Source organism: Pygoscelis adeliae, unplaced genomic scaffold (assembly GCF_000699105.1).
Source record: "Pygoscelis adeliae isolate BGI_AS28 unplaced genomic scaffold, ASM69910v1 Scaffold463, whole genome shotgun sequence".
Lineage (NCBI taxonomy): Eukaryota > Metazoa > Chordata > Aves > Sphenisciformes > Spheniscidae > Pygoscelis > Pygoscelis adeliae.
The window spans coordinates 871,583-885,495 of NW_008824471.1; the positions used below are offsets into that span (position 1 = coordinate 871,583).

The 13,913-nt window shown below is 38.5% G+C and overlaps 1 protein-coding gene across 1 annotated transcript in view; it reads right to left on the minus strand.

The window, feature by feature from the left end:
* Nucleotides 1-13,913, minus strand: part of AKT3 (v-akt murine thymoma viral oncogene homolog 3) — a 143,874-nt gene that overhangs the window by 53,611 nt on the left and 76,350 nt on the right. Inside the window, exons 3-4 of the mRNA XM_009321256.1 lie at nucleotides 6,936-7,047; nucleotides 4,688-4,832 (exon numbers count right to left, since the gene is read on the minus strand). Of these exons, the coding sequence (XP_009319531.1) occupies nucleotides 4,688-4,832; nucleotides 6,936-7,047 (257 nt within the window). The remainder of the gene's footprint in view (nucleotides 1-4,687; nucleotides 4,833-6,935; nucleotides 7,048-13,913) is intronic.

The window sequence follows — 13,913 nt, forward strand, 5'->3', positions numbered from 1 at the left end:
ATGTAATGGTTGATTGGTAGCTTCTAAGCAAACTAACCTTGGTGAATTCCACTCTTTGCTCACATGTAAACATCCTTAAGCATTTTGCACTGGCAGATCTTGTTTTGCTGCCAAAACCATGTCACATCAGGAAGAACAAAACTGCATGTATCCCAGTAAGAAATATGAGAACAGAGACTTCAAAGGCTCAGTATACTTTTTACCTAAAGCAAATCCACACAAGTGAGTGTAAAGTTAATGACCACAGACAAATCCTTAAATGGTCAACTTTTCCAAAAGCTAGTATAATCTGTTGCAACTAGTGATGCATGAAGTAGTATGTAAAGTTGTGATCCAAACACTATGTGGCTACTAGTACTTAATCAACTAAAGGTAAGACTTCCTCAAATATCACAGTCTGTACTTTGGAAAGTCACACTATCTACTTTGAAGTTCTATGATAACTATCAAGCAAAAACAACTGCCTTTGTGCTAAAGCAGTGAAAATTGACAAAAATACATGAAAAATCCAAAATGCCTTCAAAACACAATTCAGGCAGAAAATGAGTCATGTAGGGCAGAATCCTCCGTATCTTCAGTCATAAACTATCTCATTCATAGAATCATAGAATAGTTTGGGTTGGAAGGGACCTTTAAAGGTCATCTAGTCCAACCACCCTGCCGTGGGCAGGGACATCTTCAGCTAGATCAGGTTGCTCAGAGCCCCGGCCAACCTGACCTTAAATGTTTCCAGGGATGGGGCATCCACCACCTCTCTGGGCAACCTGTTCCAGTGCTTCACCACCCTCAGCGTAAAAAATTTCTTCCTTCTATCTAGTCTACGTCTACCCCCCTGTAGTTTAAAGCCATTCCCCCTTGTCCTGTCGCAACAGGCCCTGCTAAAAAGTCTGCTGCCATCTTTTTTGTAAGCCCCCTTTAAGTACTGATAGGCTGCAATAAGGTCTCCCCGAACCCTTCTCTTCTCCAGGCTGAACAACCCCAACTCTCTCAGCCGTTCTTCATAGGAGAGGTGTTCCATCCCCCTGATCATTTTCGTGGCCCTTGTCTGGACCCGCTCCAACAGGTCCGTGTCTTTCTTATGCTGAGGGCTCCAGAGCTGGACGCAGAATGGCCAACAGCTTTTTGATAAAGAATACTGAGTTACTGACCGTAACAACTTATTCACTTCTAACAGTCAAAAATTTATGGGATCGTAAGCAGTCTCAAAGGGGTAACTTTTTCCCATACTTCTGAACTTCTTTGAGAGGCTGGACTTAGAGAGGGACCATCAGAGTCTGAATAAAACCAGCTCAGAAAAGCAGCCCTTTGCCCACACACAGAAGGAGGATCTTGGCTCGACTGATCACAGACATGGGTTTGATGCTAAGGGCAGCAAGCCAGTCAAATCTAAAGACTCATTCGCCCAAAATTTGCTTACATAATGTTTATCAAAGCAGTCATGAATCTAGCTGCAAGCTCAGTGAAAACAAGTTAAAAAATATATGTGTATTTGTAAGAGGAAGGTAATAGTTTTGCAAGATTTTGAGCCATGGCTTAACAGCAGGTTATGGCAGTAGTGCTAGTTCTAAGAATAAAGTCTCCTGATGCTCTCATTCTTTAGAAGCTCAGCAGAAGGCTTAGAGATGATACGCAGTGCAGTATAACTCAAGTCTGCCAAAGAACACAAGACCTTGGGAGATAAAAACACAGATGCCATAGCTAAGGGTGTACTGAAAACTGGTGGAAAAATGGAAATACTTCCTAAACCTGAGGGATGTTGGTAAGCAAATTTGGAGGCTCCCATAAGATTGGATCCCTTCTCCTTGATGATTTTCCCACCTTTTTCATTCCTACGGAACTCTGAGGATCGAATCTTTTTCCTCATTACATTACTTTTTCGTTTCCTCTTAAAAATCTATTCTTTATTCATCCTGCACCCTGCAAAACAAATTTGTAAACAAAGGAAAAGCAATGAAGCTACAGGAAACTGCACTAACCAAAGACCCATATGACGTTCAGCCTTCTGTAAAGCCTATTTACTCCCCTATGGATGATCCGTTCAAAAAAATACACCCTACTACAGGTGTTGAAAATTCCTACCAAGGAGCTAATTTTTAAAAATTCCTGATTTGTACAAAGATTATACCACTTGAAGTTTTCATCTGACTTCATCAGGAAGAAACTCTACTTACAGGGAATAGTACAGCAAGAAATAAAAGCAGTTTGCTAAGAATTTGAAGTGATCTGAATTTTAGTGATGTTATTACTGTAAAACTTAAGTGGCGCATTGACACCATCAAAAAAAATTGGGGGGGGGGAGTGCTTTTGGTTCCTCCAGCTAATCTGGCAAGAGACGCTGCTGTCATGTCTGTTCAAATCAAGTTCCACATCCTAAAGACTGTTTTCTTCGTAAACCTTTTGCTACCTTTTTAGAGAACAGGCCCACTCCTCTCTGTGTTGTTTCTTAATCTGATTATGCTCTTCTACTCGTATGTATACCATCTGGTGCATGCACAAGCAAAATTCACTGGGCTTTGATGTAAAATCAGGTGACAAAACAAGCTTGTAGGACACATTGTGCAAAAAATCCCTGAAATGAAAAGAAATCCAATACCAAAAAAAAAGCAGTAAAAACGCATTGTCATTATAACTGAAATGGTTCTGATTAAATTAACAGCTACAAATCTTAAACAGAAGCTTTTCAGAAACATTTCTACAAAACAGAAACAGTTCTAAAAAAATACTTTTTTCCCAATTTCATTTAACACAGAGGGAGTGACAACTCCCCATCATTATGGTCACTTAACATTTTTGATTCCAAAAACTTCTGAGAACTTTTCACTGAAGTCTTCCGACAGTCAGAAATCTGCAGTGGGATTTTGAGTTCTGGCAAAAAAAAAAAAAAATCCTTGCTGTCATCAGTATGCTCTTCACTGGCTACAAAAAACTCCACTCTGCTCTACTATTAGGTGTTGAATATCACCATTTTTCGTTTCACCTTTGTTTTGTAGAGTTTGCTTTTGGCTTATTGCCAAAGCCGTTAAATATTCTGTGGCACTGCACATGCACTGTCCCAGCATCTTATTTCAGCATTTCTTAAAGCACAAGCAGCAAGACAGGAACAAAACTGATCTTCCTCCTCCTGCTGTTCCCACAACCCCTTTTGTTGTATGGGAAAATGCACTGCACCGTGAACAAGGAAAGCATACATTCCAGATAAACTACTTATATTAGACAGCATTAATTTTGACACCTTGAAAATGCTTGTTGTTAATGCAGTGGTTTTGTATTCTACTAAGAGGATACACAGGCTTGGAACAGTGCTCAGACCTTTAATAGAGCAAACCCAAATCCCTTGCACATAATCGCACTGCCTCTCAGAAAGACTGACACATCTCAAACACTGCCTCTGCCTTGCTGTCACTGATCATATTTTACCCCGGAGCACAATCATTAAACACCTCTGCCGCAAGGCTAAAAGTTCAATGTCAACCCAACAATGTACGATGAGAGTATTGTTACAGCTGTATATAATTCGTTTTTACCTTTTTCTATAGTGGAAAAAGGTTAGAAAATTGCATACAATGAAACAACATGAAAGAACTATGCACTGCAAACTCAAATTCTCAAAAGTTAGGACATGATAGAACTAAGATTTCCTATGACATCTTTGTTATATTCATAAGGGTATAGTTTTCAGCCACTGACTTTTCTATGATCCTCGCTTCATATAGTGCAACAAACAAAACACGCTTTATGAGTAAAGGCACACGTTCACTATTTCTTTTCATTGTTCATCATTCAAAGGCATTCAGTTACATTAGCTGTAAGACTCTTTTGCTCTGTCAGCAGACTTCCACTTAGTTTTCTACAGGTTTCACTTCTAGCTGGAAAGAATGAAGCCAGTCCTAAAGAAACAGGTGAAATTTCTCATGCAATTTCAATGCATTTATTGAAACATGTCAATCCTGTATAGTAAATGAGACACATCTGTTTGAATGATCCATTCTTCAAGAGTAGTCCGTACTTACAGAAACACAGGACAAAATGGAAACACAAAATAATAAGCAAATTTCTGCATGGCACTGAATCTTTAAAACATGCTCTTAGTTGTGTGTTTATCCTGTTGACTCTAGAGATACAACTACAAGTATGTTATGGCCAACAATGTACATATTCCTACTTACACCAAAAGCTGTGAAGGACTGCAAAAAAAAATATTTTTTTTCTCTTATTTCATTGAAAACTAAAGCAGAGCTATTTTCCCAGATAGCAAAAACCAAGGTCATTAAAAGCCAAATCCTGCTAGCCTTTCTCATGCAAATTATCTAATTTGTACTAGGTATTATTTGCATGAGAAAGGGGGCAAATCTACTCATCGAAAGAAAATATTTTATTACCATACTTCTAAAAGAGTAAACAAACAAAAAGGAAAAGACGAAAATAATATTCAAACAATAAGCAGAATGTTAACATGTGCCTGAATGGTTGAACTTTGTTTTTCAGAAGTGCTGTTTCAGATAGCGTAACAAATAAATAAAACTAGAGCAGTTCAGCTTTATTGAAATAAAACAAGTAAGTACTTTTATGCTTGTAATACACTGAAATTTATGTAGAAATACTATTCCCTGTATATTTTTACTCAACTAGACCATTCTACAAGAGTTATTTACATATTAGTCGTCAGTTATTTTTTTAATGTCATTACCTTTCTTTTATGATGGGTTGTTGAAGCATCCATCTCTTCTTCTCCTATATTGTCTATCTGTGAAGTTGGACTACAGTTCATCCTCTCCTCTTCTTGCCTCTGAAGTCTGTCTGCTACAGCCTGGATTGCTTCTGTCCATTCTTCCCTATCATGAACAAGCCAACATCCCTATTAGAAACTTGTAAAATACATCCAAATAAATGGTTTATAATGTTCTTCATGTGCTACGTTGCTTCAATGTTCAATTCTCATGTTACACAGCAGAAGATTCATGTAATTTAATCACTTCAATTTCCTTCCACATTCTGCATTATGTTGACCAGCATCAAAAAGGATCACTGCATGGTTAATTTCAAGAATTACCAGTGTCTGATTTTGTAAATATTTTAATAGTGAAAACTTGAAAACACTTGCTCCAGGTGTAATACAGCTCAGAGCATAGAATGTCATCTCCTGTCTGATACTATCTGATAATAACTTGCTGTTTTAAGAGACTTTTTGGTATTCCCCCTCCCTGCGAGACCTTTTCACAGAAAGTAAGAAAGTTATTAAACCACGCCATGTGTTCAGCTCTTTGTCTGTCTCCTCTTAAAACTCAACTTGTTGGCCAATTTCAAACTCCCCTGAGAAAGAGGCCCTCAAAGATAATTAAATTCCTACAAGTGTCATAAAAACCAGTGGCTGCATGGAGGGGCAGGCCCAGATGAGGCTCTCCGTGAAGGGACAAGCAGGGGCAGCTGAGCCCATGGCTATTCTGCGTACTGGCTAACTGGCATAGTGTCCTGGATTTCGGCAGGGATAGAGTTGATTTCCTTCCTGGTGGCTGGTACAGTGCTGTGTTTTGGATTTAGGATGGGAACAAAATTGATAAGGCACCGATGTTTTAGTTGTTGCTAGGGAATGCTTACACTAGTCAAGGACTTTTCAGCTTCCCATGCTCTACCAACTGAGAAGGCTGGAGGTGCACAAGAAGCTGGGAGGGGGCACAGCCAGGACAGGTGACCCAAACTGGCCAAAGGGACATTCCATACCATGTGATGTCATGCTCAGTATATAAAGCTAGGGGAAGAAGAAGGAAGGGGGGGACGTTTGGAGTGATGGCGTTTGTCTTCCCAAGTAACCGTTCCGCGTGATGGAGCCCTGCTTTCCTGGAGATGGCTGAACACCTGCCTGCCGATGGGAAGTAGTGAAGGAATTCCTTGTTTTGCTTTGCTTGCGTGCGCGGCTTTTGCTTTACCTATTAAACTGTTTTTATCTCAACCCACGAGTTTTCTCACTTTTACCCTTCCGATTCTCTCCCCATCCCACCATGGGGGAGTGAGCGAGCGGCTGCGTGGTGCTCAGTTGCCGGCTGAGGTTAAACCACGACACATAGATACACCAGCTGGCCCATCAGCACGCCACAGCCCCGCACCCAGTGCAGTACCTGCTGCTTTTTGCTCAGCCAAGAAGGGATACGGGAGGAGTCTGGTGGTATTACTGAATGCAATACAAGGTACTACGCTGCATACGTAGAAGAAAGATAGGGCGGAGAAACAGCACCAAGGTAGAATTAAAAAAAAATAAAACCAAACAAAAATCTAAGTGAATATACTAATGAAAGAGAAACAACAGAAAAAGCAAAGTCATTGGTTATTTATTGATACAAACAATATGAATAAAGCCAAATCATAGTATTAGTCTCAACAGGACGGATGCCCACAGTGGGAAGACTCGGTGCATCTAACCAGAGACACAGTATAGAACATTTTAGCAAGGTACACCATCCCGTATCTCCTACATGCTTTTAGGGCATTACAAAAGTTAATTCAGAAGAGTTTGTGTATGTTTACTGAAACAAGAAAAAACAATAAGCAAACATAAAATAAATTATAACAAACATACTGCTTTCTGTGCCAAAAAAAGGAGCATATTAGGAGGAGTAAGAGGAAAATTTAAGACAGTGAGGCTGGAAAATACTTCAATGCAGGCTTCTATTGTTCAAAATTTAACACTTCAGAGACATATCATGACATAGTTTTGGCTTATTTGAACACACTCATCCCACCTACTTGCAGGCAACTCTTACACTAGCTATGAGCTCAGATAATATTTTACAGAAGCTGACTTATAAATTCTTCAAATAACTGTTCAGATGTGCTCAGAATGTCACAGTTCCAAGTGCTGATCGCTGTGCAGTCCCAGCAGAGACTGTGCTGAGGCTTCTGCGTAAAGAACACGGAAAGCAAAACAAAAATAAAACCCTCACCGTTCCTCCGGAGTGTCTACGTGGAACGTCCTCTCTATGACAGTGGTCCACTGAAGACATCTGATAATGAACGTGTTTGGCTTTGGTCGCTCTGTTTTCATGAGTTGACATTCTAGAGAAATACATGACATTGCCTCATTTATACATTGCCAGTTAATGGGTGAAAAGCAAATAAAATTACTTAGATAAAGTACATATAGCTTACGTATACCTATCCAGCATGTATCCAGCACGTATAAGGAAATACAGAATGGCAATATAGCCATGGGCTTGAACAAAAGGTAGCAGGTAATAATCATAAGGTGAAGAAAGCAGTCAGAGGAACTGACGGAACTTGTATTGTTGCCCATTATAAAGGGTGCGATCTCCATTTGCAAACTAGGTCTGTGTTATGAGGGTAAGAAGAGTATTAGATCCCGGATTGCTCTAGTATGCCAAGGTAACAGCAGTAGCCACAGGCACATTTTTCCATCTGTACCTGGCAGGAGGAATATGACATTTTCCCTTCAGTGGTACCCATGCCACAATTACCCATGCTACTGTCACTTCAGGATCAGATTTATTGTAAACTACCCTATCCGAGAAAATTCAGATGTTGAAACTAGTCTGATTATTAAATATAGAATAACCCCACACACACACCCAGCGGGGCTGCCCCAGGAAATCATCTAGTTCTCTTTGTGCCCCAGGGCAGAATCAGGTCTACCTATGCTATTTTTCAGAAGTATTTCTCTAAATTCTTTCTACAATCCCCGAAAAGTAGTAATTTCAAAACCTCTGTAAGCAAACTATTCCATCCAACTATAAGGAAATCAATTATTTTTATAGTTGCAATATTTTTCCTAGCATTTAATGCAACTGTTCCTATAATTTAAGCATATTGTTTCTTGCTCTATTGACTAGTTTCTTTTATCTTCTCAGCAGCTATCCCTTATAGACATTTGAACACTAGTTTATCTCTCTCCAGTCTTCTCTGGCTAAAATCAGTTCAACCAATCTGTCCTCACAGGTTGTGCTTTCAGATCCAAGATCTTCCTTTTCACACAATTCTAGACAAACAGTAGACTGCCTATTACTCCTTTGTCACAAGACCACAACACCGGTAATTCAGGCAACAGTTCAATGAGACTGTGTATTAGATTTTGCGATGTAGCATACTGCACTAAACATTCCATCTGCAAAACACTGACCTATTAGAACTCTATTCATGCAAATATATTTAAATATTTCTGTGAAGTTAAGGTTACTCTGTCAAAAGTGTCATTTGCTTTCCTGCAGCTACCACGAAATAGACACAAACATCACATCCCTTGTTCTGGATGTTCAAAGCTGATCCAGATCAAATGTGTGATCTAAAATGATTTATCAGGTTCACAAATCAATCAATAATGAATATGGTGACAGAATTCCTGTTCACTTATGATCCGCTGTAACTTCCTTTTGGTAGTTACCAACCACCTACCAGTTGACCCATACCTTTTACTGAGGTAGTTGACTATTCTTTAGCATAAAACCTTGCACTTATTCTTGGTGAATTACATTTTATTTATTCCAGTTAAAGTCAAAGCTTTGCAAAAGTCATGTTATATGACATGTACCACTTCACAAGGCATGCTATTCTTTCACATAACTAAACTATATTGGCTTGACGTGTTTTGTCTTCACAAATTTAGGGTCCTGAAACCTCAACTATCATCCACAATTTTACAGGAACGCGTTTTAAATATTCTCCAAAGAACTGCATCAGACCCAGCAAATTTCTAAACACCCAACATACATAGGTACTCTCTACCCTGCTTTTGCTTTCTCTCTTATGCCTTTGTTGCCGGTGTTAATTGTACAAGATGCATACTCATAGCTTCTGAAATGCAGCTGCATACTGAAAATACATTAAAGCAACTCTCTTTAATATTACTAGCTCGTAATGAGCTTAAAGCCTTAGTTCAAGACATTGATTTGTATGCCTGAACACCTAAACAATTTGGGACACAATTCTCTAAGAAATGGCCTCTGTCCCCACGATATGAAGCCACAGCAAGTATCAGCAGACTTACTTGTACTGGATCATCCTTAATACAGGCATGAAAGAACTGATATTAGGGGGGTCTTTGTGAGGATGCCTTGATTTAAGAACTTTCATGCATACTGCAATTTTTTTATTTGAAAAAGCAAAGAGAGTGGAAGTGGATATGTCTGTCAATAGGATTTTTTTCTGCAGCTTAGCAGAACACCTCAGAAGCTTGACAGACACATGTATAAGAAACAAAAGAGGAATAAAGTAAATATTGCACTACTCAGGTGTGCGTTCCTTGACGCACAAACCCACATATTCATCATACATCTATAAATTATTATGTAAGTCAGACTGCTCACTGGTCAAGGAGATGACATTACATTTAACAAACCTGCATACACTGTGGAGACTCAAAAGAGAAACAGTAATCCAACCTCACTGCTTTTATAAACTTAGCTAGGTCTTGGATGGGATGAGAGCCATCCTCAACATTTAGAGGAAAGAGCTACAGCAGGATGGACACAGGAAGAGGGAATTTAACAAAAAAGCTGGAAGAGAAACAAGGAGGACAGAAGCAGATGACAGGAACTTGGGGAGCATGATGAAGTAGAGCTGCTCAGGATACTTAACCAGGCTTGTAGGTGGGTGCAAATACTACTCATGAGATCAAAGAAACCCCCATCTTCAGGGACATCACTGAAGTCCAAGTTATGATCATGATGACTTGGCTATCCGTAACCTGAGGCTACAGTTAACAGGCTATTTGTTTTCTTAAATTCCTCAGCTGTAGCTCTAAGGAATGTTTCGGGCTACCTTCATAACAGAAGAGACTAGAAGCATTGTCTGCTCTAAGATTTTCTCATCTTACTCCTGACGAAACCATCCTCTCATCTTTAATCCTATCACACTTCAATCATGTGGGCTGAAATTTTCTTTGCTGGGTGTCTGCCTAAAGCCGCACGCTGCTGGAAAATACTACTTTTTGGAGACGAGACTTAAAACCTGGCAAACCAAGACCTTTGATATCCTTTTAGTATTCCTGTGAAAATGTAAGACATCTGGCCACACTACATGTGGGAGGGATAAGAGTGCAGTGGGAGGAGGGTAAAAAATTACAATAACAATTACTAAAGCATAAAATCATTCAAAATCTATGCACTGAGTATCATCCAGAGGCTACAGCTATCTCCTGCCTCTACACCTGCTAAATGGAAAGCTCTTTCTCCTACATTCGTAATGCCTCATCCTATTCCTCAGCAATATGAAAAAGAAACTACCTCGTTGAGGCAAAATCCAATACGGGAAGATGGCACACAGCAAGTTATTTACAGAAGAGATGTCAGGAACAAAAGACCAGGGAATAAAGGGAGACGAGTGGAAATGGGACAGGAAAAAGACCGGAACCTGTGTAAGAAAACCTTGGAGGATAGCTAGAGTATAGCTAAACTAGAGTGGCTACTTCAGGAGAAGGAAGGTAAAAGAAGCTGCCAGGGACAGAAAAGTGAGGTGACTGTTAGGACAATCTGAAGGCAAGAAGGTACACAGTCAAACCTGCAAAAAAGTCTGCGCCAATTAAAAAGCACATCCTCTCCAGTGCCTGTAATGGAGCTGAAGATTTTGAATTTCACTATTCATTTTCTGATTGCAAATACATACAAAAATGCATACATTAAAATGGCATTAATTTAAATTTGCCAACTCAAGCACGCAAAAATTGGAACTAACAGAATTAAGCCTGCCTATATCCAAATGCTATCTGTAATATGGTCTTTACCTATATATAGTATACTATATATAGTATAATAAATATATATATTAGTATGTACATTATGTAAATCTGTATCTACTATATGGATGTATTATTGGTACTATCTGTATTAATTTTTTCAGACAGTCCTCAAAGTGATGGTGCGCATTATTAACAAGAACAAAACACATGGATGCATATACTAAGCTCTGTAACGACCAAAGAGTATTTACTCTCTGAGTTTTCATTACAGATGATTAACTAAATCAATTAAAGGTAATAGAAAATACCTTAGCAATTGAAAATGGCACTGAAAACATAAAAAACCAAAAATGCCATTTCACGATCACTGAAGGATGCTACTGAAAAATAAAATTTAGCAAAACTTAATGAGCTTTTTTAATATTCTGTTAAAAGTGGCTAAAGATTTAATTTCCCTGTGGAAGGTTAAAATTGAATATGTTTGTATCCTTCCCTTCTGAAGCAAAAAGAGTTTCAGAAAGAAGTGGAAGACCAATATATTTCTAAAAGTCGTGTGCTACCCATCCTTCTCAAGTAGATAAAAGTAACTGAAGTCTGCTGATATTTAGTACGCCCACATGCTTCATGTGCTGCTGTATACAATGTATGGGATAAACAACATTCCTGTCATGATTGCAACATGAATAAAAACTTGTTTGCGAATGCCTTTCACCTACAGCTAGGAAAAAAATAATCTATTAAGATGAATAAGTGCTGTAATACACAGTTACTGCTAATTACCAAAATATTTTCCTACTAATTACTGGAAAAACCGTAGTAGTTTTAGACAGAGAGAATAGTTTGGAAACTACAAAAGCACAGAAGAACGAGTGAAACTGGCTACTGAGAGCTGGCTCCGAACGCTCAAGTGATAGTTGGGTCATTACCAAGAGCAGAGAACACTCTACCATAATGTCTTCAAGTTTGCTACTATACATAAACATATGTAATTAAAGGGCTGAATCTCAACTCAAAACAGTTGGAAGTCTAAATTATCATTCAGAAAGATGAGTAAGCCAGTAAACAGACAGACTCAACTTTGTGTTCTTGTATGCTAGCCATCTACAACTTGGAATTACACATTTTAGTCCTAAAGCTTTCCGTCTTGCTGGGATTAAACAACGGTCGTGAGAATTTTCCCCTTTAATATTAGAGGGGATGAAAAACCTTGGGGGGAGAACACTTGTTCGAAGCACCAAAATACAAAATCAGTAACAGAAACTGACAACTCTGTTCCAACAAGTCTGTACCACTCGTTTGGCCATTTTTGGATCTATACAGAAAATTGAAAAAATGAAATAAAACCAGTACAAAGAAATGCAATGGACGTTTCTCAAGTATTGAACTTCTCTTTTTAAAACAAAAAAAGAAGTCAGGTACATACCAGAGGTTAACTTTCGTCTCCATATCCACAAACAATCTGACAATTCTAAAATGTTAGACTATCTTTTTCAAATAACTGCTACTATCTAAATTAAGTAGTTATGCTAGTTAAACTCTCCTGAGCAACTCTAACTACAAACTGTATTTCAAAACGTTCTGTTTACTTTACACCATTCTGAACCACAGATGACAAAGTTTGCTTGAAGCTGTAATTACTCTGCAAAGCTGGGAAGCCAATTAGAGGGCCTGAAACCTGCCAGTTCCAAAAAAAAAAAGCACAGATCATCTGTTCAGATTTTATTAAAAAGTTTAAAGTTTGAATTCTATAACTTTAACCATATAATCACCAGTGTTCTTTTCCTAAATACATTCATTCAGCATAAAAAATAGAAAGAACACTAATACCATTTTATTATTTCAGATATGGAAGCTTTCAACTTCAGCAGAATTTGTTGATATGGCTAGACAAGAATACTAAACATACAAGCAGACATAAAAAAATCGCACTAAAAATGAACAGAAGGTTGCATATTTGAGAAATTATTTCTAATACAGACTGAGTTTTAGCACAAAAGATAACTTCCTGTGATTATCATACGATATAAAAGAAATAGTTATCAAACCACTGCTTGCATTGTTTAGAATATATGCACTTTTACATACATACAGAGAGTGCTATCTATGTACAGGTATCTATATACAGATACCTGTCTATGTATCTATCCATTTGCATTACAATTTAACCTTGATTTCTTATTCTTCTCTTGGTCTTTCCTTCACAAGATAAACACTTTTGTCCCAACCTTTGCCTATTCAGTTGCTACTCCCATTTTTTCTTTCTCATGTCAAAATTTGATGAACACACTGCTTACAAATACCTTTTTTCATTACTGCTACTCTGCACTCCAAATCCACACTTTTCTCTGATGACCTTTTTTGTTAGACAAGTAGTAGACAGGTAGCAGAACTAATACACCATTTTCATAACAGTGAGACATACACATGCTTTTGCTCATATACATATGAAAAGCCATGGCTTTTACATACACATACAAATATATGTGTATACACACACACCCCCACACACCCTTAGCTTCGTCCTCTCTCGATTCTCCCACTTGTTTGCCTACTCCCTACGAAAACCTACTTTTCTGAGGCTTTCCAAAAGGCTCTGTCCTTTCTCACTACATTTTATCTATGGGGAGTATGACCCTAAAAATAAGTTTGGTCACATAGAGATTTATGTGAACAATTTAATGTCCCTTCTTTGGTCCCAACAAACGCAGTTTTCCCCTAAAAATGTCATCCCCAAAACTGTTGAACAGATCATTTTTCTCCATTGTCCCTTTGATCATATTACTCTTCTCTTTGCATTCCTCATTTCTCACCCAGCTCTATCACATCAAATATAGGCAGCTTTTCAACATGGTCTGTCCCCACAGCCTACCCTCATCCTTGGTATCGCTTTTTATTCAGTATCAAAATGCCACCCATCCTTCTACTGTTCCAACTTCAGCACCATTTCTCAAAAGCATTTCTAATTTCTCTGTTTGCCATACTGGTTCTCTTTTAAATCCTCCTTAAAACTCTCCTTCACAATGTCTTAAAAAACAGGAGGGAGGGAAGGAGGGAGAGAGAAAAGAAGGGAGAAGAGAGTAAAAATCTAACCTTGACAATGGATTAGCTGTTGATGTGCTGAGACCACTGCCTGTACTACAGGCTAATACTGTCTCATTGTTTTCTCGTACTCCCCCCATCTGTTTGCATCCATCTGCTGTCCCTTGTTTTATATTTGGAATTTTAGTATTTTGGA